At 38.7% G+C, this 27,322-nt stretch overlaps 1 protein-coding gene across 1 annotated transcript in view; it reads left to right on the plus strand.

The window, feature by feature from the left end:
• Positions 1 to 27,322, plus strand: part of GALNT18 (polypeptide N-acetylgalactosaminyltransferase 18) — a gene marked incomplete at its 5' end in the record, with an annotated part of 80,815 nt that overhangs the window by 29,864 nt on the left and 23,629 nt on the right. The window contains one exon of the mRNA XM_010286735.1: positions 878 to 973. Coding sequence (XP_010285037.1) covers positions 878 to 973 — 96 coding nt within the window. The remainder of the gene's footprint in view (positions 1 to 877; positions 974 to 27,322) is intronic.

Consider the following 27,322-nt stretch of genomic DNA (forward strand, 5'->3'; position numbering starts at 1 on the left):
TGGTTTTGATTTTATTCACTGCCCGACTTCAGTCTCTGGCTTGTCCACACTTCTTACGTACAAGTGCACTTCTAGACTTCCTTTCTAAGCATGTCACGGTTTTCCTCAAAGGAGGGCCCTGTACACAGCTGACAGGACTGCTCAGTTAATAATCACAGATGCTTGCAAAGCACATCACCTCTTCTCTCACTCCATCAGACAATTCTCTCACTCCATCAGACAATTCTCTCATGTTCTCTGAACTGATCTGATACCACTGAACACCTTTATACATGCCCATGGGTATGCAATGCACATCTTTGGCCTCATAGTCTAAAAAGACCTTCCAGCTATCTGTGCTCATTAATTTAGCACCTCACTTTCAGAAAATTCTGTCTGTGTTGCACAGGTAATATATAGGGCTTTGTGATGAACAGGGCCAAGTGCTTTTGCAGTCTGTTCATAGATAGATTGCTGTGCGTGAGTTAGCCTGGAATAATGCAAAGAAGAGTTACTGCATACCAATTGGCCAGAAGTCTCTAAGTGTCAGCAGAAAGGATTTTTTTGAATAATTTCCAGAAATCAGAAGACTCTCCTGAGTGATTCTGAAAAACTGTTTAATTACCGGGCTTTCTCCTATGTTTGAAACTCCATCCATGCTGCTCAGCTAGCTGCACTGGTAAAAAAATTGACAGTTGTGTATAATGTGTACCAGAAATGCATTAGACTTAATACTTTAAAAATGTATATCAAAAATCATCACTGCAGCAACATTTTTCATTTTGCGTATTTCCTTGCTCAAGTACATACAGTGTTTTTGCAAAGAAAAGAAAGTAGTCTCACCATCTTTTTCTCATGTAAGACTTGGTTGATTTCTTTTTCTTTCTGTTTATTTTAGCTGCAGAATTCCCTGAAAAGTGATTTGTGCCTTGATCAAGGGCCAGACACTGAGAATATCCCAATCATGTATATCTGCCATGGAATGACACCACAGGTTAGTTTGCCTAATGATCTCTGCTATTGCTGCTGCTCTTAGTAGACTGTGTAGGAGGAACCATCTTGTACCTGTCATTGTTTTCCTGCAACAATTACCTCTGTATGCTGTTTAGTAGCTCTTTTATAGAAAGCTAGAACATTATTTCTGCCATAAATGGAGAATCACTAGTATATTAGTGCTTTGACAATGAAGTGTGTTTATTCATTTTGAAAGAATTTAAGGAATACAAGTCAGCACTGACCCAGATATGTTGATAAAAGCTTTCATTTCTGATCTTTAACTGTGTGTATCATATGAACGAAACAATGCATTTTAAAACATTTTACATACATATGTATACTCACAGTTTCTTTATACATTATCTGAAGCAACATCTTTTTTACTTGATATATTTACTGTCTCATTTTCACAAATCTGAAATGTGCAGCCACCTTCTGCACACCATACAGCTGTGTCAAATTCCAAACCCTGTTCTTGTGAAAGCCCTTCTTCTAAAGCGACTTTTTTTCTTTCTCTGCTGTTGTCCTGTTACTCTAGTATATATGAAAGACTCAAATTACCAAAACGTTTCCATTTTCTTACACAACAGCTGGACTTATTAATTGGCAACAAGAGGATTAAGACATTGTATCTCCTCAAGTGGCTAAGTATATGGGCATAGGTGGAAGTGTTCCTAAGGAAATCTTGACAGTAAAAATGATGTTACATGGTCTAGAAGATGCTTGTCAAAGACAGATGTGCAAATTATCTAACTCTGAAAAGTAACATAAGCAAAAATGGCATAAAGGAAATGGATGTATTTATGGGAGTGATTGGAGAAACTGAAAAATCCCTCTAGTTTGTATCATTTTCTTCTCTGACTACCTTTTATATTTGCTCTCTCAAAAGGACCCTATTATGCTCCACTTAAGTTACGGAATGTGGTTTTACCCATGGAATGGTCAGTTACATGATTTGATGATACAGCAAATGAATCCTCCTAATATCTCAGAAATAAATACAGAACAACAAGGTAGTCTTGTACTCTGTACCTGGATCTTACAGTAAGGTGGAAACACGAGTTTGGTGAAATGCAGATTTGATTCCGTACTTCCTTGCCAAGTTACACATGGTGCAGCTGTGTTCTATGCTGGCTTCCTTTGCTGAGGGCCTTTACTATTGATCACTAGTGGCATCACTCTTGAGTAAATTATGAATGATGAAGACAAAAATATCTGAAAATCCCATCCATCAGACTTGCTCACTGCATGGGCTGTGGCTTATCTGTCACATAATTATGTGGTAACCACTGTTTGCCTCCAGGAGGTTTTTAAGCTAGTACTCAGCGTTCGCTAAGGAACTGTGCAATTCACCCATGAGCCAGAGCCATTATTCTTCATCTTCTGGGAGGGCACCAGAACTCTCTTCTGGCATATCATCTGTGGTAACAACACACCACAGGCACCGTTGTAAATTCCAATTAGAAATATTAATTACAGCTAAGAGACAAACAATAACAACAAGAACAAAAGTCACTTCAATTAGCACAGTTCAGTATTCACCAGATCAAGAACTAGCTTTGAATGTCAGCTGAAGCTCTGTAGAAATGAGATAGCAGCAAATAAATGACAGAGGGAAAAGAGGCAAGGGAAACTTTTCTTGACAAAATTCTGCTTCTTTCATAACTACAATGTTGTGTCTCCTTCCCATGACTATGTATTTAATTTTGGAACTAATGATGTTAAAAACAACCCTCCAAAAGGCTCATATATGAGCAAGAATCCCAGTAATGTGTGAGAACTTTCTTTAAAATAGTAGACTTTCTCTTTGTTAGGGATTATGGTATTAACAGGGAAAGTACTAACAAACATTATTCAGCATACTTCTACGAGATTTTCATTGCACATAATGCATCTCTTGCTTAAGCAGAGCTGCAGCCGTTTACATTTCCTCTAGTATATTGGAAACTATTTGAATAAATATTCCTTTGAATTTTAGTGAACTTGCCAGTAACCAGAGAAGATATTGGTGAGATGCTAATTTTATTCTAGTAGTGGTGAAATGCTATATAAAGGGGGGTGTTCTGCCCATGTGGCAGTCCTTATCAAAACAGATTAGTCAGAAAGATTAGTCCCCTGAATCAGGACTGCTTGTACGACTGAAGGTTTTGGTGATGCCATTCTTAGCTCTGGTGCAAAGCTTTACTGTTGCAGCTATACCATTTACAGTTTTAGACCTGCCACCATGGGGGGTTTTGCACAATTGCATCTAGATGTGCGTTAATGTATCTGGCTGCCAGGAACCATTCCCTCATACGCAGTTTAAGCTGCTGATCCTAGTTACTGCTATAGCCTCTCTTCTAAATCAGTAACTTCCTTTTTTTTTTTTCCACTAACCTCTTTCAGATGTTTTTGGATTTTCATCTTTTTTGCATGGGAAATGGCTTAGATGAGGTGTTTGACATCAAGTGATAGATTTGGAATTGTACGTACAGCTACCGTTTCCTTTTAGCACGCTTTATACAAGAAAGAAATCATTGAAGTCAACAGAAAGGGAACTGCCTACCTGACATTAAAAATCCATGCTCCATTTTCTGCAGACAATATCAAGAACATCATGTGTAGCTTCATAATTAAAAGCAGCAGAAAATGGCAAGGAAATATCCTCAAATATTGCAATGAAATGATCAGATATAATTTTCCCTGTGGTGCTTCAGTTTCACTTTAAATAGACATTAGAATTAGTGATGGTAAGACTTCTGTGATTCAGATTCCCCAACCTTTCAGCATTCCACTCCATATGTCTACTGTAACTAACATTAGCTTATTCATAGTTCATTCCTGCCAAGTATTTTAGAGTGCTTTATAACTGTGTTTATTTGTAGTACTGCTCTACAAATAGAGAAACTGATGCAAATATTACACATGGTTAAGTAGTAGGGTGGAATGGAAAAGCAGAACGTAATCTGTCCGCTTCCTTAGTCCTCGGATACTACTAAAGAGAAAGAATTTCTCACAGCAGGGTTTTTGTCTTGGCCTGAAAAGACAGAGGGCACTTGAAAAACTGGGGATTAGGTATGTTTTGTGCCCTCCTTCCATCTTCAGAGAGTGCTTCCCAGGGTAGCTGTATTTTGTCCTGGTCCCCAGGAGCCTGGACACTTCCAAGAGTTATGATACCATCCACTGAATAGAGCAACGTGCATGTTCAACCAGTGAAAAAAAACCAAAATGGGTGGCCATCCTGCAGTGCATTCTCATTAATTTAAGGGAAGAATTGCTATTACTTTCTCTTTAGTAAGAATGATTTCATTACAAAATGTTGCACAGATAATTATAGATTCTGTTGAGAACTACTTTGTCTTTCTAAGCAGTAGCATCTGAGCAGCATAACTTTCTAAGTTGCTCATCCTCCCCCGATTCTGCTGCCGGAGTGTACTGCTTCCTAAGCATCACATTCTTCCATTTCTGCCTTTAGTCACGATCTGTCCAAAATCAACGCTGTCATTAGTACTCCCATTTGTACAGCAACATACAGCATGTTGGCATAACTCCCCAGACTCGTCAGCAAGAACATCACTATCACACCTGAGCATCTGCTATTACATCTTGTGGCCACCATGGGTACCGGGCAGCTATTAGATGTGCACGAAGGAAAGCCGTAAGGTGGTTTTGGTACCTTCGGTGTGCTGGTGGTCAACTGTTTGGAAGGGGCTTTTAGTGTATGTCTTAGTCGTATCAAGCCTCTTCAGCCGTGCAGTGCTGCTGCTGCGGCTTTAGAACAGTTGAACAAAACTGACTCCTGCAACTATTCAAATAGCTCACTAATAAATGCAACGTAGTAAAACAGTTAACAACAGTAATTAACATAGGTTCATACTACACCGTTCAGTGGTGGTAGAACTCCTGTTGCTTTAGTTGCATGGGAACAGGTCAGATGTAAAGCACAACAGCCTGCAGTTGTTCTTGGCCAAAGAGACTACACTGGAGACAGCTGGGGGTGTGAGAAGGCAGACCCCCTTCAGTGTGATAGAGGGATACAAGAAAATTGGGAGATGAGGTGGGCTGGCAGTAAGGGAGAAGGTAAGAGGAGAGAAATGTAAAGGAAAGAAGGAAAGATGGAAGAACAGTAGTGGCAAAATAGTGCAAAACATAAAGTTCATGTGAGGTTGTATGGTTTTTTGCTGTTTTTTTTTTTTTTTTTTAAGTGGTTCATGCAGAAAAGGTACTGTTTTAATTCTTGAACTTGTTGATGCAAAGCTACAATTCAGTCATACGTTTAGGCCTTAAAAGGTCCATTTCCAGCAGTGCCCTTGTTTTCAGGGGAAAAGATGGTTGCTTGTAGTTGCAGTAAGTACATACTCCCCAGCCTGACTGCACTCTCTTCGCAGTTTGGGGAATTCTTTGCTAAGAATGAAACACCACATTATTAGAGACTTTATAACTATTTATTTAAACAAGTATCATCAGTCAATGAAGTGATATTTTAAGTACAGATTTACCTTGAAAAGTGCTTGTGATTGACAGGATAATGGGCAGTTCTGTGTTCCCTTGTTCAATAGCTTCTGGCTCATGTATTTCTCAATTTATAAGCAGTTAAACCACAAAGCTCATCCAGGGATGTGGAAGTCAATACAAACCAGTTAGATTTTGAGGAATTCAAGTTGAGGAGCAGGGTCAGAAGACTAGATTGGGAGAATTACTAGAAAAGAAATGCAGGTGAGAAGGGACACCTGTTAAAATCCTTTCATATTCTTGCAAGAGATTGCAGAACTGACACTTAGAAACCAGTGACTATAGCCCAGTCTGGTACAAATTACTGCATCTCTGCTGAAGGCAATAAAAGGAAGCCATGCCAACAAGTAGAGCTATGCCAGTTGATACTGTATGAGACTCTGACCTGAAAATTTAATCTTGTATTCTAAGTACGGTGTGTGAAGTAGTGGAAACAGCAGTTACAAGAACTCCCAAGAACTTCTAAAAACTCTTTGTATGACTCCTGAGCACTCCTTTTTAAATGTTATTCATACATATTTTTGTAAAACCTATTTTTTCTTCAATGAAACTTCTTAGCATGGTGGTTGTTCAGACACAGATATTTGTTAATTTGTAAACAAGAATACATATGACTAAAAATGGGTATTACTGAAGGCATTTGCATTCCAGTAAAAAAGTATAGGGTTAAACACCGTATAGTTATTAGTCCAATCTGTAAAACCCAGGGGAAGGAGCAATTCATAGATGTTCAGCAAATAATTATCAAAAGAATTAAAATTGCTTTGCAAATAATTTGAGTGAGGGGAGAGAAGAAATCTCAGTTTATTTTAAATGAATAATTTAAACATGTCTAGAACAAAGTTTAGTGTGATCTTCAGGTTATTGAGACATGACAAATATAAACATCTTGCTTACTTATAAACATCTCAAAATCGAGTTTTAATAGAGTCTTAATTTTAGTAAGTCTGTCGCAATATTAAAAATTCTCTTTGCAATATTAAAAATTCTCTTTGGATTCCTGTGCCTAATGAAATTCACATTGTATTGGACAATCATCAATGCCAGGAAAGCTGGGAGAACAACCATGTGCTTTGGCAGAATGAGTTTGGAAGCAGAAACAGTAGCCCTCCTAGGAGTAGCTTTCTCTGTATGTGAAGTATGCTGACCAAGAAGCATTATATACCATTTTATAAGGAGAAATTAATAGATAAAATGTGATTATATCATTTGCTACAGGTCAGGCTTTCCATGACACCCTTCCATTTGCTTTAAAAGAAAATAATGATAAAAATACTGAATACTGTAGCTGCTTCTCCTTGACAGTCTTAACACTGCTGCTGACAGAGCACCACAGTATTGCTGTCCTGGAAAGTTTTAGATAAAGGAGTTTCTGAAGTTTAAGAACAGCATATAGCTGTGATGACTCGGATCCTGAGCTGGCTTGTGGATGAATACATATTCTTTTTCTCTTACAGCTGAAAATTAAACTTTTAGTGAAATCATAATTATCCTAGGCCAAAAGTACAGCATTCTGAGAAACTACTGTGAATACACGTTTCCAAAAACAAGAGGAAAACTTCTTTTGTTATTTAGAAGTAGGACCCTGTTCTTAAGTTTGTGTGTAAAACACGTAAGTATTGCGAACTGAGGCTCTGTGCACGAAAATAGTTAAACAGAAGGCCCCACATCTAGCAGCCGCTGATACTAGCACATTTTGGTGGTTGTCAGAGAATATGGAAGAACAGAACAAAACCTGTTGATGTGGATCAATGATTGACCCTTCAAACTTGAAAAATCGCTGCCCTGAAGATGAGATGTCTACACTAAACACTTTGAGGGAGTCTTTTTGATGCAATAAAAAGAAACACAGCAGCTGTTTTAACAGCTGTCAGTCACATGGAAACTCAGGGTTGATGCTTGTTTTGTCTTCAAGGTGAATGTTAGGCACATTCAAGGTCTGTGTTTAAGACAGTCTGATCTGACATCTGCTCTGTGTAATACCGTTTCTTTCTAACGGACCTGCTAGCGCATTGGTCTGAAGTTTTAGCAATTAGCAATTTCCTGCTTTATGATAATTATTTTAGGTATGCAGATGAGTGCTATACAGAAACTGAACTGTACAAAACATCCAATTATGTCTTGGTCCAGATACTTTGCAGTGAAAAGTCACACTGTACAGTACAGACAGTAGTATTCCTCTCTTCGTACAGCCGAAGTATGTCGTAGTTCATACAAAGTGAAGCAGCTGCATCAGGAGTGGCAGCTTAGCCGGTCGGCCTGATTCCTACAGGAGAGCAGACATCAGTCAGTCGCTGGCTTTGGCGAGCAGTTCAGGCCGTGCTGGGTGCTGCATTAAGCCCTGTACGGTTTGTAGTGCGGCTGCCTGAGATTCTGTCAGCGGTGCAGCTTTTTTCCTCCCAGCCTCCCTGCAGATGCTGCCGATCAAGTGTCCCTGCAGAGGGGTCTGTGCTCCTCTTCGCATTCTGCGGGGGCTGTGTCTGACAGGGCACAGTGTCAGGCCCGCTGGCTTCCTTTGCCTTTTTCACTTAAGTCTTGTGGAATGATCTAAGCACTGGGCCTAACGCTAACTTTATGTACATACAACATGCTTTCTGGGAACGAGGGTATTTCCATGTAAATGCTTCTGGAACTAGAATAGCTATTTTTCTTCAATCCAGGTTGCTCAATTCAGTAAAGGTGCAAAGTTACAGAGTCAGTGAAACTGCCTAGCAAGGTTGGTTATAAGCATTAATGGATTCTAATTTGTATTTTAAGCGTATTCTGTAGAAGGCCTGCTTGCTATGACAATTAGCGTCTTATATGAGACATTCCTGCAATTGAGGCTATTTATATTTCTGTTCATTTCTTTCAGTGCATATATCCTGATTTTGATCTTAGTAAAGTTAATAGAAACTGTGACCTTATTTGGAATGGAAGCAAAATCTGCTGCTAGTTTTTTGCAATCCCTTTTAAAATAGAGAGTTTTTCTGATGTACGTCTGAGAAGCTAAAGCCAGAAAATACTTTTTCAAAGCTGCAGCCTCCAGAGACAGGTACATCAGGGAGCTACAGAGATGTTTCAAAGGTTTCCAAAACCACCCAGTCCTTCCTTGGCCTAGCACAGACAGTACAACACTTGCTTCCTGGGGACGTGTTGTGGATGAAGACCGTAATACATCATTTCACATTGTGTATTACTTTCTTCTTTTTATCTTTTTCCTTAAGTTTTACTCCAGCTAAATTCTCATTATTTACTTCAGTGCAAAGTTTCAGAGAGAGAATCTGTTAATCTGATTTCTAGTTTTGTAGTAAATTTTGTACTGAACCATTTGCCAGGAGTAAATTATTTCTATTCTTGCTGTAGTTTGCTTCAAGAGGCTTTCTGTTGATACAGATAATACGACGTGTTACCCAGTCTTCTGTATTGCTTACCTATTCAAATTCACTATCTATTGCCTGGTGGGAGAGATTCTCTTAAACTGAAGAGAATTGTTCATTCACAGGTGAAGATCAGTGACTTGTGAGTCATTTGTAGACTGTATTTTGCAACTGACCATAGGTCTTCATGATAGTAGGACCAGAGACTAACCTGTCTCTTCATTTTATGAAAGTATCACACGTACTGAACGTCACTCTTCGTTCTCAGGGTAAAAGGCACTTGAATTCAAAAGAATGAGTACAAGGGGCCTCCTTCAGGTTTCAGACGTAGGATAGAGCAGGTCTTTTCTGTGTTCAAAAGCAAACAAAAGAAGCTGTAGAACTGCATTAGTCTGGATCACAGGAAATATCTTCTACATCCCTCAATTTGGAAATAACTGAATAGATACCACTTCTTATTTGTTTTTGTGTTTGAAATTATGTAGTGTAAAAACATTGTGTATGCCTGTGAGAACTGAGGGAACTCATCACTTAGAATTGAAACTCCAACTATAGTGAAATGGAATAGTTGAAAAGCAATCTTTTTTTTTTTTTCCTAAGAGTAACATTGATTTTCTCTTTTGGGAGCGTATAGCATTCATGTACTCTTGGCGAAATGGGTTTGAAGTAATTTTCTCTTTGTTTCTATAGGGTGGCCTAGAATTAAAAGAATTATAAATGTCTTAGATGCTTTTGAAATCTATATTCTTGCGTAGCGTACAGGATCACTGCTGAAGGTCAGCATGAATAATGAGAAAGGAAAATACTACTGTAGAACTATAAGCTGAAAACAGTGATCTGACTAAAGCAGGAATCCTGACATTCAGGCTCCAGGACCTGAGTTGAAGTTAAAAAGCAAGAACTCAAAAAGTAATTCAGTTCCTCTCAGCGCTATGAATATTTAGGACCAGAAAGAGGAACATTAAGAACTTGAATTACTTGAAAACTTAGAGCCAAGAAGGCTCTAAGACAACAAAGGTATTTTTTAATTAATATTGACTAGTTGATAAGCATTTTTCTGACTGAGAAATGACTACTTGTTTTATGGGTAGATGCAGCAGAAGAGTCAAAGGTAACTTGGCCAGTGCCACAGATGATGTGTGTTTGAAAAAGCAAATAAAACCTCAAACCACAAAATGTAACAGGGATAAAAGCAGCTGTATGCTTTGTATGTCTGTAATATGCTGTATCTGTTCAATCATCCATTCTTCTAAATAAAAGGGAAATGCTCATCTCGGAGAATGGATAAGTGTTCTTTTAAGATAGCTGTACTATTTAATATTTTACAGTAGGTGCACTTTTATGTACATTACAAGACGTGCTGAGAAGATACAGAAGCATATGCTGACCTGTAATGGGAGGAAAGATTTCAAACGCTGATCAGAAGTAATGTCCGAAGGGTACTCAGAAAGTGCTGTCAAAGATGTTCAGTTAGCAAGCTTCTTTTGCCTAGTAAAGAAGGATTTCTGTAGAGATAATAGACACTTCAACTGGCAAAAATTCTGATGTAGTTTACCTAGACTTGATAGACTTAACCTTCCTCACATTACTGCAGAAAAGAATAATGCATCATGTGAGCAAAAAATAGTAGTAAGCAAACTTGTGGAGTGCAGAGGGAAGTACACTGGGGACTACAAAGAATGCTCGTGCACAGAAACAACAGGACTAATAAATTAAGATCTCTCTTCTCTGTTGTACCATACAGCTCACAGATATGGGGGGTTTTTTCAGTTTGTTGGGGGTTTTGGTGGTGGTGTTTGTTAAAGAAAAGTGGTTAGTTGATGTTAGTTGATATTGCTGTATATTACAGAAGGTTCTTCCCAGAATTTTTTAAAATAATTTATGAAGTATTTCCACTTTGTTTTGTGTATCGTGCTATCATTACCTTGCATGTTTCCTGCATTGCTTTAATTTTTGTACTTCTCAGCCCTTGGGTTATCCTCTTCATCTTGAATTCTGTTGCCTCTCTATATGACTAAATCCTACTTTAGCATCATTATCATCTTTCTTGGTTATCTTGTCCCCTGTTGATATGTCTGTTATTGATATAGGCAGAGGGGGACATATATCTGCTGTCTCTATAATTTGACTGCAGACTGTTTATTCAGCATGTTGTTAAATAGGTGATGCTGATGCAGGAAAAGAGGGTAAGTGGAGTATCAGAGGAGTTGGTTTTCAGGCTATTTAAAGTTAACCTCTTCTTTTGATTTCTTTGCATTTTATAAGATTCAAATCATGGTTACTGAGCTTGTGATGGTCACTGTAGGACTTTCCCTAGTTCACATTTTTCAGGCAATTTGCCTGGAATATCTGTAGTAAAAAAAATGCATTGAAAAGGTAATTGAAACAAACTATTGTAAGCAAGTGCAGTGCCTAACAATCTAAAATTATCACAGCATTTCAAGCTCTCATGCAGTGTTTTAAAATTTAGAAGAGATTAGAGTTGTTAGCCTGAATATTATACAATAGTTCAAAACTGTTCTCATCTGGGAAATAAAAATGCACATACATTTTCAGGCAATTGTTTTTTTCTTGTGTTAAAGTATGTAATTTTTTGTATGGAAAGTTTTGGCCAAAAGGATTACAACAAGTTAAAACACCCAAATATTTGAAAATGTGAAATATCGCTGAGCTTCTTGATCCAGCCTGGCACTGGATTTTGGATTCAGATTCTGTGCTTTTCACATTGAACACTAAGCTGATTAACAGTAACACTGCCTTTCATATTCGGTTCAGTTCAGGGGTATAGGCTTACAATCTCCTATTATGTACACCCAGTGAGCTGGTACCAAAGCACTTTCGAGCTAACACCCACAAAATATACAGGCTGTTGTGTTTTTGAAGCTGCTGCTGACTTTTGCAATGGTTGGCTAATACCCTGATCTTGGTGCCTAAAGTTGGCCCACTCTGAGATCTCACTCCGGTACTTTGCAAATGAGCACTACTTGTATGGCGTGATGAGTGGCATTGCCTCACCATGGGTACTAGACCCACTGAACGTCCTAAAGGGCTGCCGCAGGGGGACCAAATATCTTCAGAAAAGAGCACGACTTGTAGCTCAGCACCACTGCAGTAGTATTCGCTGGCTTGAGGCCATCAGCCATGTTGCTACCAAGGCTGTAAACACCTCACGATCTCTTCAGCGGAGAAGCGCAGACCCCAGGACAGCACACCCGTGCTGCGCTGCGTGGTGCTGGGGCCCTGCAGAAAACCCCGCTGCCGGGAGCCTGCTCACGCACCGTAGGGACAGCACGCTCTGCCTTCCCCAGGGTGGAGCCGGCTTCACTCCACCTAGAGGTATGCTCTTCATGTCTGGAGAGAACACCTCCTCTTAGGTCTTGTTTGTACTACAGCATTGTGGTCAACAGCAAAGCAGCTGAGAACTGCTAGAAGCCATACCTCCTGTCCACACGTGAAAGCGGTAGCTCTCTCTGGCCTTGGACGTGATGTGACTTGTGAAAAGTGTGCTCCATCTTATTTGGTTATAACTTAATAATTTCAGTGGTATTTCACAAGTGTCCGTGTACTTTTTTCTTCTTAACAACAACGTATCTCTTAATACTATCCTGAGGCCACATACTCACAGTGCCCTGATATCGTATACACTACTTGTTAAGTTGAAATATTTTTTTTCAAGTGAAGTTAGCTTCCCATTTTCTATTAACGGTGTTTCTCTGCCAGGCGGAATAGGTGTAAAAATTTATTTCCATACTTAAGCTGATTTTAATGTAAAAAATACATAGTACAATCAAAACAGGACAGGGCTTTCCATTGCTAAGTTGAAAATGTTTTTAATTAATGCTTTTGGAGAAATAAAACAGCTGTGTTGGGTACCTGCATTGTCCCATAATCTAATACTATTTGAGCATTTCCCATTTTGTAAGTGCATTAATTTGAAATAGATCAGAGTTGCATATTATGTAGCAATTACTAGAGTTACCCATATTTGAAAGATGTCTCTTCTCATTGCAAATTGGCATTTCAATCAGCAGTTTTTAAACCCAATGGTCGCTTACAATATAAATCCAGCGTAAAACCAACACAGTTATTGGAACGCATGTATAGCACTTGGAGATTGATGTTGTAGTCATTGTCGGATGGTTGTCAATTTAAACATTCTTTTGATTGATGTTATACTATCTCATTTGTTACTTCATCAGAGTTAAAGCTCTGAAGGTCAAGATTTTTGTTTCTCAAATTCTTGACAGTATGTGATAAACTGTTAGTAGAAGGTAGTTAATACAGTAGATGGAAGATTCACTTTATAATTTCTTTAGTTTTATTGATAATTTTATTATGTCATTCCATTAATTGAAGTCATCCACTGGCTCATTTAGAATTCATGAACCAAATTCAGTCCCCATGAAAGCATATTTAACTCCCTCTGTAATTACACAAGCCATATTACTTTCATGGCATTCATTCAAATTCTGATCAGCAATTCAGTTTCAGCTTAGTTTCTCTCTAGTATTGTTCACCACTTGCAGAGTAGAGTTTTTTTCAGAGATGTTTATGGAATGATTGTATCCACAGTGTGTTTCTGTGAAAAAGGGATTTTTTTTCTCCTGTTCATTAGCCATCATTTGTCCAATCAGGAAGCAGAGAGAATATCAGAAATTATTTGTTCACATAAAATCTTGATTGACTATTTATGAATAACTGGAAAAAAAACCTGCATTGATTTGTAAGCCAAGAAAAGAGCTGTTTGTCAGATAATTTATTTGAAATCAGCAATCAAACTAGCTCTTAGCAAGAGTTGAGTTCAATCTGAACCTGGTTATATTTATAGAGCAGAAGTATTTTCCCCAAAAGAAGATATGGGATACTAGAGACTTGACTTTAGCATTGTTTCAAGAACCAGTGGCTAGAAATTAAAGCCTGTTGGATACATATTAGGAACAAGGTGCATATTCGTATCAGAGCAGATGACTAGCCATCATAAGAATCAGTGACAGTAACTGCTGAAGTCACCAAAGCTGCTACAATTCTGGAAACTACACATTCATGCGATACAAGTTACTGGACTTAGAGGTAAGCAGGTGGAATTATATAGCCTGTGGCATATAGAAGATCAAAGTAAAAAAACTAATGGTTCTCTTTGGGTCTTAAATCTACTAACATGTCAACTAAGTGCCAATCACAGCTAGGACGACTTTGAATTTCCATTTAATTTAGAACATACAGAAATAATACTGACTGTTACAGTAGAAGAATGATGGTATGCCTTTATAAAAATTCGTATTTTTTGAATGTGTTTTTGTAAGGTAAAAAATCTTATAGCTTTAAAAATAGTTGCTAAATTTCTTGAATCATTTGCCTTAGCTCTGTTGTGCCAAGACTATCTGCTCAGCTGGCTGTCCATAAAGGCTTAGAGCAATCAAGTGAAAAAGCTGATGAATGCATTTAAGTCATTCAGATGTTACTACAATATTAACTTAGTATTTGTTTAGCACGGAACTGCACTGATTGCGAACATAGGAGCTTTGTTGCTCTTGTGATGTTAAAGATGTAGTGATTTATTCAGCATGCATATTCCATTTCAGCATTTATTTTTAGTGCTTCTGAAATTAGCCTTAAAACTGTGAGGTCTGCATTGACTGACTCACTAATACATCAGTTTGGGAAGGAATATATAGCAGTGCAGCTTATGAACTTTCAAGTTCTGATAAAATAACATGAAGTTTAAATAAAAAACTGGCGAAAACTGAGATGGGTTGCCACTGGAACTTTTATAGATCATGCTGCTTTGTATTTAGTATGGAGGTCTGTGACCAAAGGGCAGGGACAGAACTCAGCATGGAAGAAAGAGATCATGCCAATGATGGTAAATCAGAGCTGTGAATTTCAGGTTGGCTTGGGGTGTAAGTCAGATCTTCTATTTTATATTAAGACAGAAGCCAAATACTTAAATTTTTCATTCCAAATGTGTTCAAATGAGGAAATCTCTCATTGTTCAAATAGAAATTATTAAATACCATTGCTTTAGTGTAGCATAATGTGATAAAAAGGTTTCCCTTGTTACAATGCACCTGCACATTATATAACGTGTTTTCACAATATGGGCATATAGTGGCTACCAACTGACTTCAAAATGTTGTGCGATGTCAGCATTATATAAGCATCATATAATTACGTAGTGTTGCTAGATGGAATTATGACAATGACTGACCATGTTTTTATTTATTTGTGTCCAATGTAGTCACAACACTATGTCCTTTCATCTATTGGATGGATTTAAACATCTCATCAAGTTTAACCTCTTTCTTGTTAGTAACTATGAATTTGGGTTTTTAAAGAATTTCTGGAGCAATCAGGTTGCTTTTTTTCCCAGGTTGCATTTTTTAATCCAATATAATAAGCAGCAGGAGTAATTGTAAGTGTTTGTATAACGATGGACTGTGAGAATTGGGGCCTTTTTGAACACTCAAGGCAAATTTAAATATGAACTGTCAAGTGAGCTAAATATTACTCTGCCAGATGTACGATGTACATGGCTGATACTCTAAAGTACCTAATTTCCCACTTTCAATGGGAGCCAAGCTCAATAATTATGGATTAACTGTTTGCTGCAGAATGCCTATTTCTGGCTTCCGAATACATTTTTAATACCCTATGTAGATTGTTTTCAAACAAAGTTAAAGCTGCCCAGTCGACTCCATTCATAACTGCACATAAATAATTTTAAGGAATATTTTAATCTGAGAAATACTACCCGAGATGACAACTCTGCAGGTCACTAAGAGGAAAAAAACAACACCTACACATGGCAGGTTTGATCTTTATTTCTCTTTGACTTCCTTGGCGTGCTTCAAACTTCTAAAAATCCATGCTGTTTAACTTTTTTGTTAGTCAGACAAACATTGCCTCTTAAGAGTCTTCCTGTCCCACCAATTTTGTTGCTCTCCAACTGCTTGCAGTCTTGTGCTTGTGGGAGACTATTTCACAGAATCACAGAATGGTTGAGGTCGGAAGGCACCTCTGGACATCATCTAGTCCAACGCCTCTGGTCAAGCAGGATCAGCTAGAGCAAATTGCCATCTCACGACACTTTCTTTTCCTTTTCCATCTGTATCAAGCAGAGGAAACCCAGCTCATCTTGGGCAAGTGAAGAGTCCCCTGTACATGCAAATACAAGTGTCATTGAAATAATTGTCGCTTCCCAAATTTGCTAACTCCAAGCCAAGGATTGTGTCTGGCCAGGGCTGAAGAATAGCTCCTATCAGGAAAAAAGTTCCATGGCTTCACTGCCCTAAAAGGCTAAAAGTTACCCAAAAATTGAGACGGATACAAAAGAAACACTAGTATTTCTGACACCTGATCTTAACTCATTAAAGTGGGCAAGCCAAGCATTAAGGATATAAGGTAACTTTAACCAAATGGAATAAGCCGTAAAACTGTTTCATCTGCAGTACAAAACTGTAGCGGCTGTGATTCAGTAGTGTATACAACTGTTGGGATGAAGCCTTCAGGCTGATAGTGAAGGACAGACTTTGAGTACTTCAGGCTAACTGGACAAAGACTAAAGCTTTAATTTCAGTAAAGTTGGCCCAAGGATTTTAGTCAATGCCTAATGAAACGCTATCTGGCTAAAACCTGTGAAACGTGAATTGGGCTTTAAAGGCAGATGCTTTGTGCAACCAGGAGACCAAATCTGGTTCCTCATGTGCTGCAGAGAATGTAAGGTCAGTAACAGTTTTATTAAGAGAGGGCAGATCACTTCATGTACATATTTTCAGATACTGAAATCTTAGGAAGTTTGAGTTCATTAGTATCAAGTTGATTGTTGAGGGAAGAAAGCATCAAAATGATGTAAATAAAGAGCAGTACTCCTGTGAATAGGAAACATTTTGTATCACAAGTGCAAATAGATGCTAATTAGTTAAAAGGATTCTCTTGCAAAACCAGGCTTTGTGCAGAAGATTCAGGAGTGTTTATAAAGAGATGCTTAGGGAGAGACATCAGAACTTGACCTCTCCTACTCAAAGGTAGAACAACTAAGTGAAAAACCGACAGTAATGTACATGAAAAGACTGCTTAGGAACAGTTGTGCATGCATGAAGTTCCAGGCTTACAAAATGGAGTAACTTTTTCAACACGTTTGTAAACTAAAAGCTGGAAAACTGTATCAATGATGAGAATATGTTGCTTTGTGAACTTCCCTTTGATGCAAAAACAGATGAGTCCACATGGACTCAGATTTTTTTTTTCTGCCCTGTATTCAAAACGTTTCTTCTGTTCAATGACTACAAGCACAAAACTATAATAAATCTTTACAGTCAGATCTTAATAGGTCACACTGTGCTCAACACCATATTGAGATCAGGTACATTAGTCTGATTCAGCATCTCTGGTGAGGATGTAGCCTGTTACCTCATTTTTCCCAATCATGTCCCAAGTTGTTCTTCAAATGTTACAGGAATAGAATCTTCTTGTACCTGCTTTTAGGGCCAATACAGTCTAGTACACGAGGAAAGGGTTCTGTTGGCTTAAAGCAGCCCATGAGATTTCATCTGGAATTTCCAAGAAATTGGTAGTATGATTTTTAACTCTCCCAAGTTTCCTTCCTACTGTGAATCTGACAAGTCTAAGTCACGGAGTGAGCTGTGCTGGAGATTCTCTGCCAGATTGTTCCCCTGTGATTCTGCTTATGAGGATAACAACAGTGGTTTTGAAAGGAGCATGCCAAAGGAAGTAACTTGTAGTTAGTTGTAGTTCTGTCCTTCAGATGCATGCCAAGGAAGGATCTGGATCAGCAGTTGGTTGACTGAAAATCTGACAGTTTACTCCAGTCTGTTTTTGTTTGGGGGAAAAGCTAAGTACAATTAGTGTGGCTTTGAGTTAAATTTAGCTCTGCAAATGCTCTTTTGAGGTTTTGCTACACTTAACTCACATCACAACCCAGTTATGGAAAGGACAGGATACGAGTATTGAATTGTCTCTTTCATAAGCTTCTGCACAGGCTACCTGGGACTTGGAGCCAAGTGTCTAGGAATTGGGGGGGTCACTCCCCTCCTTCCCGACAGTTTGGCGTGGGGGCGTGGGTCAGGACTGCAGCGGTGTGTCTCCCCTTGGCTGTGTCGTAGCATGGCACTTCCTCTGTCGTGGGCATGGGCCCTGTCCCCGGGGAAGGAGAGAAGGAGCAGGGAAATTCCCAAACCCCTGTTCCTCGTGCATGCCCCTGCCACCTCTGTACCCCTGGGGAGGATCTGGTCCTAGAGGGCCCACAGGTTTGTGCTTTGAGGAGAATCAGCTGTGCAGAAGAGTACAATGCACTAAATAGTTTATTGTACAACAGACCGTTGTAGCATTCTTAGTTATTTTATTCATATGCAAATTAGGAAGCCGATAACAGTAGTAATTGTTGTTTTAAAACAATCAAAAGGACGTTGTAAAATGAATTTACTGAAAAGAGTCCTCGAACTGTATTATTTATATTGTGAATCATCAGTGACTTCTAATTCAGAGTGACTGATATGCCTAGTTTTCATATTAATTCTAAACAGCAAGACAGAGGGTTTTTTCTCTTCTCTAGGTCTGTGTCCTGCAGATACCATTATAGGATAATCTACTTCAGATAATAAAATAAAGGCTCCTAGGGCAGAAAATGCAGGGGAAAAACTGTGACATAATCTGCCTTTCATGATGAAGGCAGCTTAGCTTCAAAGCCTAGTGATACCTTGGCAGCCTGAAGCTTAGCATAGCTTTTTTAGCTATTCAGTCTCGTATCTGAAGGTCATTTAAACAACCTCTTTAAAGTTGTTGGTTTTATTTTGCTGCCTCATCCATCTGATAAGCTGTCACTCAGAAAAGCTGAACCTCTTCTCCTTGGCCTCTAAGTACCCGTAAGGCCTAAGCTTATATGCGAGCCGTCACAGTATGATTGAAGGCCCCAGAAACCAAGCCCTAATGAACGAAAACAGGGGGGGAGGTATCGTACTATTTGCACAATTAAGTAATGTGCCTTTGCATATCACAGTATTTACTATTTAATTTCTTGCCACGGTTTACAGCCTGATTTGTGCGAGGGGCACAATACGAAGGTGGCAGTGTTCTTAGTCATAGGAGAAATGAAGCTCTGTCTGCCAAGCACAGCAAGACTTCCACAGAGCTAGGACAGTTGGATTGGCATTAATGTCTTGCTTGACGTGAAAGCAATTTTCTGCATTTTAAACAGCTTTATTTATTTATTTGTTCTTAGTCTAGAAAGTTTTTTTAAGACTCAAGTACTCAGGGTAAGAAATCTTGCTGTATGGTTACTTCTAATATCCTTCCTCATTTCCATCTTTCCTTTAAAAAAAGTCATTAGCACTAAAAGTACGCTCAGTGATGAAAATGTGTCAGGTGATGCTTTTCTTTGCCCTTTTCTTGGGGACCAGAAGAGCAGAAGAAAGTAGGCATCTCTGGGATGTGACCACAGTATTCCACCTTGAGATACGTCTCAATTTTATTTGCAGAGTGTTGTGAACTTTGCAATTTATTCATGAACACAGGCAGGATCAAAGCTACAGTTTTTGCATGAGGTCATAGTATACAGACTCTTCATTTAAATTCTAGATGCTGACTTCTTTCTCCGAGTGTCATTGGCTGTCACCCTGCAAACAGTAGAGCCACTACTTCAAGACATTTGGTGGGCAGGAAAAGTGCCATTTCTATTAAGGTACATATATTTCTCCATTTGCCTTGGAGGGCTGAAAAATGTTTCAGGAACAAAATTTTATTTTGGGATACAGGTAGGTTGGATACGATTTCATGAGCTTCTGTCAGTCTCTACAGAGACACCCAACAATAAAGATTGAAACAAATCAGTTTAAGTGATAGATTTTATTGCTCGAAATACATCCTCTACAGTTAGGGAATAATGTTTTTACTTTTTGTAGGCTAGTCTATTTAAGGATTTGCTTTGATTTTGATGGTCTCCATTTAAAATATCAGAAATTCTTTTTTCAGCTTAATGGGCTTGCTTGGTTTAAGAGGGGAAATACTACGGAACATGCCAGGCAGGAACACCAAGTAACTTTCCTTTGCTCTCCACTGGACCGAGAGCTGCACTGATCTGCACCCCTGTCCACTGAATAACCATGCCAAAAGTCCTCATCTGTTAAAGCAATTAGTACGAACTTGAAATGAAATGTAAATGACACCTTGATCTTTTATAAAAAGATAAAAGCTCAACTGCTGATGACAGAAATTTAACCAACAAAAAATGGTACAGGTACACTCTGTTCTTTGTTTTCTTTGGTGGCTATCAGTCCTGTCTACATTGTCGGTACTCAAACTAACTCATCCTCCATGAATGTACTGTTGTGATGCTGCCTCAGTCACATAAGCCATTTGAAGAAAAGGAAATCACAGCATAAGCATCAGATGTCTGAAATTTTATTCCTATTATGACAAAGTGCCACTGGTGCTTTTAAATACTAAATGTACGGCTACTAAATCTGGCAGAGATTTCATTTGTGATAATTAGTTTATTAAAAATAATGATACAGAGCATGAAAGGAAGCCATGTATAGTATTGGCCTGTTCTGTAATTATACGCTGTATATGACATGAAAATGTGAGGCAAAAACCACTGCAAACTTTAATAGTGTCTGAGTTCTAACCTGGGGAAAGACTACAGAAGTATCCACTGAACAGCTCAAGTGGCAGAGCTTGGTAAGAGAACCTCTTACCACTGACACTGCAGCACTAAATGTTCTGTATATGGAAATGCACAATATACCTGCAAGTAATAAGCTTTCAATTCAAGATGGAGTTCCCAGATGGCAATATGTCACAATCGCAGCCGTACAATTCCTGAAGCCATGCCAGACGCTAAAAACTGAAGAAAATGGTCTATGCATCTGTGCCGAGTTTCTCTTGCACTTCTGTGTTTAAACAAAGTAAAATTCTTTTCCTTGTTTTGGTGTTTAGTTTGGAGGTCTGCTGCTGCACTGCAGAGGTTCTGCTAACTAGAGTTAGAACATTGATAGTACTCCAGATAGCTAGTGCTGCTCATCTCATGGGTCACCATATTGCATTCCTAACTAATTCACGAGTTTAATAATATCCATAATAAGACTTTTACAGTATAATTACTTAACACCCAGCACTGAGAGGTTAGGAGGTTAAGTGGGAGGTTAAAACTGCTGCTGAAGGAAACACTGCTAACAGGACTAGGTGAAATCTTCAGAGCTTCCCTGTTGTTAGTGGTGCCAGAGAGCCATGACAGACTGTGGGATGTCCTAGGCTACTACTTCAACTTTAATATGCACATTAATTTCAGTGTATTCAGTCCACTGCAACTTAAGTTTCTAACTTTGTTCTTTATAGCTTGGCGTCAGCTACTCTGCTAGCCTAGACTAGATGGAATGACAGATAACCCACCTTCCCATAAAATGTAGGGTGATTTTAAAAATCTCAGAATGAAGCATCTTTCACTGTTTTACATTCTGTGAGTCCTACAGGATCTTTAGATTCCAGCTTCACCTCAGTCTCAACAAGATGTTCCGCTTGTGTTTGGACTGCAGCCTTTGTAGAGTAAAATCAGCATGTGTTTCCATTTAGGTCAGTGTATTGATGCTGCTTGTTATGTATCATCTATAAACTTGATCACATGCAAAGAAAAGGAGGAAAGACCCTCTTGGATCCTGACAGTTCATTTGATTTCAGTGGAATTACATCAGACTTATTTTAGGTTGCTGTGAATGAACCAAGCCCCATTCTTCTTGCTATGGAATTTACTCCTTTGCATGTTGTAGAAGTAGATTTAAAACTGACTGTGTTTGCTGAGACTTAAAAAGACATTAAGAGCAGTTGCTTTTGCATTTCAGTTTGTTCTCCTCTCAACAGTGCTTGCAACAAAGTCACTTTATAAACTTAGGTTTGACTGATGAACTCTTGTGGGTGTTTTGTTTTGTGGGGAAAAATAAGTATGTCCCTTCTCGTAGCTTAAACAAAGATACCAGACTTTCACTAACCAGCTTACGTTGAAATGTGCTGCCTATCTTTTAGTTTTCCTTTTCTGTGCATAATGCCTCGCTTTCACGTAGGCATTTTAATGTCTGTATTTTATTGTCTTCAGCACCAAAATAAGTACTTAGATAATTTTTCTTGTATTTGTGTATGTTGATGTCAATGTGGTACCTCTGGAAACCTTAAATCAAATGCATGCATGATCCCAAGAAGAACGGGTGAGATATGGCTCATCTGAAAGTAGCAACAGATTTATGATCGCTTTCAGTGGAGCCAGGAGAGCCAGTAGGCATAGGGGTTAAGTAGGGAGCGGGGAATTCTTCTCGAAGTTGTACGTGTAAATACCTTACTTTGTCCCCTTCACAAAATGCCAAAAGTTCATAGCACTTGTGGAAGCCAAGAGGAATTAAAGGACTTCTGGACCTCTGTATCCATAGTCATTGCTCACTACCATAAAGGATTAAAGACGAAAGGGCTGGATTAAAAATTAACCAAACAAAAAGAACCCCCAAACCCTCGAGATCAAGATGTTAGTAGAGTATCTTAACTAAGAAAGTGTGGCACTTGTTTGTAATTTGCCTGACGTATCAGTTGCAGACACAAAATTTTATCAAATTCGGTTTGGTAAAAGGTAATAGTAGTGGAAATAATACAATTTATTTTAACAAACATTCAGAAGGTTATACCACTAGGAAAAACACATACATTTTTTCTGAGAAGCGGTAAGCTACCTGACTCATCCCTGGCACTACATTTTTTTTAATTGTTATGCTTATTATTGTAGTTCTAGGCATCCCAATAATGACCCAGAAACCTGTTCTATTAAGCGCTCTACAACCTCATAATAAAAAGTACACCCTTGACTTGAAGAACTAAAGTCTACAAGTAGAATATTCAGAACAGGAGGTTGTGGCAGAGGAGAAGGGAATGCTATGAGGTACTGACATAGCATTGGGTTAAAGCTTTTGGGACATCAGCAAAATTATTATTTGAGTAGTTGTGTTTGTGGGGTTTTTTTGAGACATCTGAGCAACGGGGAAATTCTGTGGAATGTGCTGAGGAAGATAAGTTCCTTGGAAGATGCCAGCATTACTTCTTCTAGCTTCCAGGAATATTTGCTTGAAAAATGTTTGCTTGACCCATTACGGCTAGCATCCTGATCTAATTAGGAGTTGGAAGATAACCTATTGATACTTGCTAGGCTGGTAAGTAAAAAGAGGAGGGGTAGAGAAGGGCTTTGAAAAAGACAAGCAGTTTATGCAACATGGAAAACAGAACAAGTGGAAGGATACTGCCTGCCTGAACGGCAACCTGAAAACCAGGTTTTCAGAAGCATTCAGGATGGATTTGAAAGGGGCATGAGTGTTGACTTCAGTAAGGAAGCCAGCAAGGGTCAACTTTGACTGTAAAAACTGTATTTTAGAGATGTTTTGCAGGAAAAAAAGGCTGTATGACAACATTTGGTGACTCTGGAAGAGGTTCAAGATGAAGATGTGTGTTATATAAATGCATGATTACCTGGATGTGACTATGTCCATAGTAATCTGAAGCACTTGGGTCTAGCTGTGAAGAGGTAAAAAATCTGCTTTTAAACTTTTTGATGCTGAGCTACCAAATGCTTATACATAGATGGCAATGAACTAGCTCAGATTTTAATTTGGCCAGAAGGAGTCACGTCAGGTGTAAAGGATGGACCAGTGCATCAGCATATGGGGACGATGGCTGAATTTGTTTGCAGATGACTATGTGTCGTCAGAGAAGAAAACAGGGTAAGAGAGACATGGGATGCTGTAGGAATCCACAAAGAAAACTGTGAAGGGTGAAGACGGATTGGTGGGAGAGAGAAAAGGAAAATTCAGATAGGACGAAGTCACAGGAACTGAAAGACAGTGTACTTTTTTTAAAAAGGACACAGTTATCTCTGCTAGAATGGTTCCAATTTTTTTTTTTTTTTTACTGCCTCCCCGCCCCCCCCGGTGGAAGAGTTGTAGAGATCTTGTGCAGAGAGAAAAACAAAACCAAGATAATCTTTAGGAAGTAAATCAAGTAAAATTTTCATTTATCCTGGTCTTGTATTTGGTAATCCTGGGGATTGTAGTTACCAGCATTAGGAAAACTATGGAAGTACATACTGAAAGCATGTATAAAAACAATGATTGACAGTTCTGTTCAATTTAAAAAATGAAGTTTAAGTCAGAGGATTTTTGTTTGCTTTCTTTAAATAAAGCCAAAGAGAATACCAAAGCAGGCACCAGCAGAATGAGGTATTCCACTGCAATATAAGTTCATTAATTTAAATGAAAAAGCCTGGCATTGAGTTCCTGTCTGTTTTCTATTAAAATAGTATGTTAACATTTTTGTGTCTTTAAGCCTGTATTTATAGTATCACACTATATTATTTAAAGTTTCTGAGCACCATGGCTTTATTGCTATCAAATATTGACTGCTGCTTAGAGTTCAGAAGTTAATTAGTGTGCAGGCATGAAGAAGAGCAGGTAGGTCAGATAATCAGTATGCTGATGGGTTAATTCAGTAGATACAAATCTAAACACTGCAGTGAAATGGTGAGTAGTTTCCTTCTTACACGCTTTACAGTTTAAGTTTGAATTGTGGTGTTGCTGTGCTTGGTACACTAGCTGTTTGCCAGGTCATCAGTAAGACAAGTTTCATAGTGAATCGATCCTCAACATGGCTGTGATTAGAATTGTTTTAAAGTTCTATCATCAGGCTGCACCAGCTGAAAACCTACCTCAGAAAAATAACACGAATCTTCTAAAGGTTGACCTATGGCTTAGGGGTAACTTTCTGTAATTCTCAGCCCGTGTCTTTATGCTTGTACTTCAGCGATGTTTTTTAGGGCAGCACAAGACGTAGCAATGCTGCTGATTGTGGCTTCAGGACAGCACAGCCTCTCTCTCCTGTCACTTCCTACATGAATAGTAAGTGGGGAAACACTTGATTTTTATCGTAGCAATATGTTTATTTGTGTTACTCAGAATGAACTTGGATTCTGTCGAGAGTTTTCTTATCAGGGTTGGAGATGTGTTTATGTAACAAGAAGCACTGGAATAAAAGTCAAGAACAATATAAAGAGTCAAGTAACAGCAATGTTAGCTAAATCTGGATTTACTGGAATCCACCAGACTGCTGTTTAGCTGAAGCTGTAGTCAAGGATGAATCTGGTTTTGAGACTTTGGACCTAGTATGTTAATATATTACTCCTGACAATAAATGACTTCATGGATTCATTTGAAGAAAAATACGGTTCAAAGATGGAATAAAGTAGTGGTGAATCAGGCTTCTTATCCCTTGCAGTTACTATGCCAAAAGCAGGGTAGCAAATAAATACTGCTGGCCGTGAGCATTAAATTTGCTCATTATAAATGCAGAGTCATGTACCAGTCTCCAGCGTGATTTCATCTGGGAACATTGCCATAAGGATTACAAATGGCTTTCAGCCTGAAAATTGGTGTGTATTGCTTTAAACTTCCAGTGGGGAGTTGGAAATTTATCCTTCAGATAATCATCTTGTGTTAAGTTGAACATCTTACTGTAACTTTTTGCTACATGATAAACCAGCTCCTATGAATAATTTACTGCAACTGGCAACCTACTTCAGCTCTGAAGTCTTTATCAGCTCTGGTGGCTTTTCAAAGTTTAATAATAAACTTGGAGCCAAAATCTCATGGCACTTGAAGTCAATATATAAATTTCAGCAATAACTGCAACGAGCATCACAATTTGACCTTTTAGGGCAAACTTCTCATGAATAGAAACTCTACACCACATCATCACGAGGACAAAGCCACGCATTTGTGTCAAAATGCACAGAGTTACCTTCCCCTGTACTCTACAGCATCGTGTTTTTTTGTGCAGATTTTATTTTGTGGAGGTGTTTGAAATATTTTCACTGGGCAAAAAAGTTGGCTGAATTACCTGGGCCTTCATTGCTTTCATGGCAGATTTAGGGTATGTTCTGTACTGCACCACTGCAAAACAGCATGTAAGATGTGAGTATCCCACCAAAATTACCGTTCTAGCCCTACAGGAAACCTGCCACAGCAATGCAGTTGGTAATTTTCTAGAAAGAACAGCAACACCTTTCAGTTTGCCAGGCCCTGACCGACTGGCTGATCTGTACCTGTGAAGTCTGTCCCAAGCTTTTGGTCCGCTCCGTCTGCCTCGGCTGAGCCTCACTGCCATCATGAAGGAACTGAAGTACTAATTGGGGATTCTGCAAATTGTGCTTAGCATGAGTCCCCCCACGTAAACAAAGGCAGCCAAATCTAGCCTGATGAGCTCCAACACCAGGAACAGAGTATCTGCTTCATGTAGATGCTAGATTCAGTATGCGTTATCTCAACTCTACACTTTCATAAATCACAAACTCATTTTTTTCCTATTTGGAGCATTCTTACGCAGGTCTGCTTTTTGCTATGCTCACTTCATGGGCTGTGCACATGTTTTTGCCAGTGAGCACTTAGCTTAGCAGAGGATGAACTCTTTGGCAGTTAGGTGGCTGGCTGTGCAAGTGATATTTCAAGATCACAACTGAAAGCAGAATTTGCCTCGGAGGAGACAGGTAGAATAGAAGAGCAGAAGGACCATTTGAGATTTAGGGGAGACTGTGGCTCTGAGCACGAACTCTCCTTTTTCTCTTCCATGCTGATTTGCTATGTGAGATTGCGTCAAGAAGGAGGAGGGAGTCCCTGCATTCCTCAAAAACAAGCAAGGCTATGGCTTGGTCCCATGGCAAATAAAGGGTGAAGCTGCTTCTCCTTAATTCTGGAATTGGTCTGAGTGGCAGTACTGTATACAACTTTTGTTTTCGTTGCATTATTTTATTGTAAGTTTTTCTAATATTCAAGCAAATTTTCAGAAAAAGTTAGGCTTAGAATACTGAATATAAAAAATAACATACAGCAAATTAGTTCACCTGAAATGCAGGTGGGGAAAACATTTAGGACACCAACTTTCCTCTAATAGACCCTAGCCATTATGAAGATTTCTTGAGTATCCTGGGCTGTGCAGCTTTCAACTACCACTCATTCATGTTTCCGTCTTTTAGCTGTCTTTTTAGGACAAATAAATTTTGTTCTTAAAAAAAAAATAACCGTTTAGAAAAAATAACACGTATGTCTTGACTAAATCTCACTCTTTCACCTTATGAAGATTTTGGGAACCATTTTATTAGTTTTGTTAATGTGACAGCAATATCAGTTTGCTTGTCTTATATTTCGTCTTAATGTGAATAACCAGAGAGATTATTAGGTGGATCAAACAGGAAATGAAGCAATGGCCTTCGATAGGACACTTCTATAGGAAAATAAATTCAAGCAAGCTAGGGAATAATTGGTCCTGCAGTTGGAAGATGCCATTTTACAGGTACAAGGCTATTTGCATGCCAAGTTTCTCAACAGATATAAAAAGAGAAACAGTTTACAAAAAGCCCCACCTTTTACAGTCCAGAGGAAGATTAGTTATGAAGGTAATTAATTATCAGG

Source organism: Phaethon lepturus, unplaced genomic scaffold (genome assembly GCF_000687285.1).
Source record: "Phaethon lepturus isolate BGI_N335 unplaced genomic scaffold, ASM68728v1 scaffold5615, whole genome shotgun sequence".
Lineage (NCBI taxonomy): Eukaryota > Metazoa > Chordata > Aves > Phaethontiformes > Phaethontidae > Phaethon > Phaethon lepturus.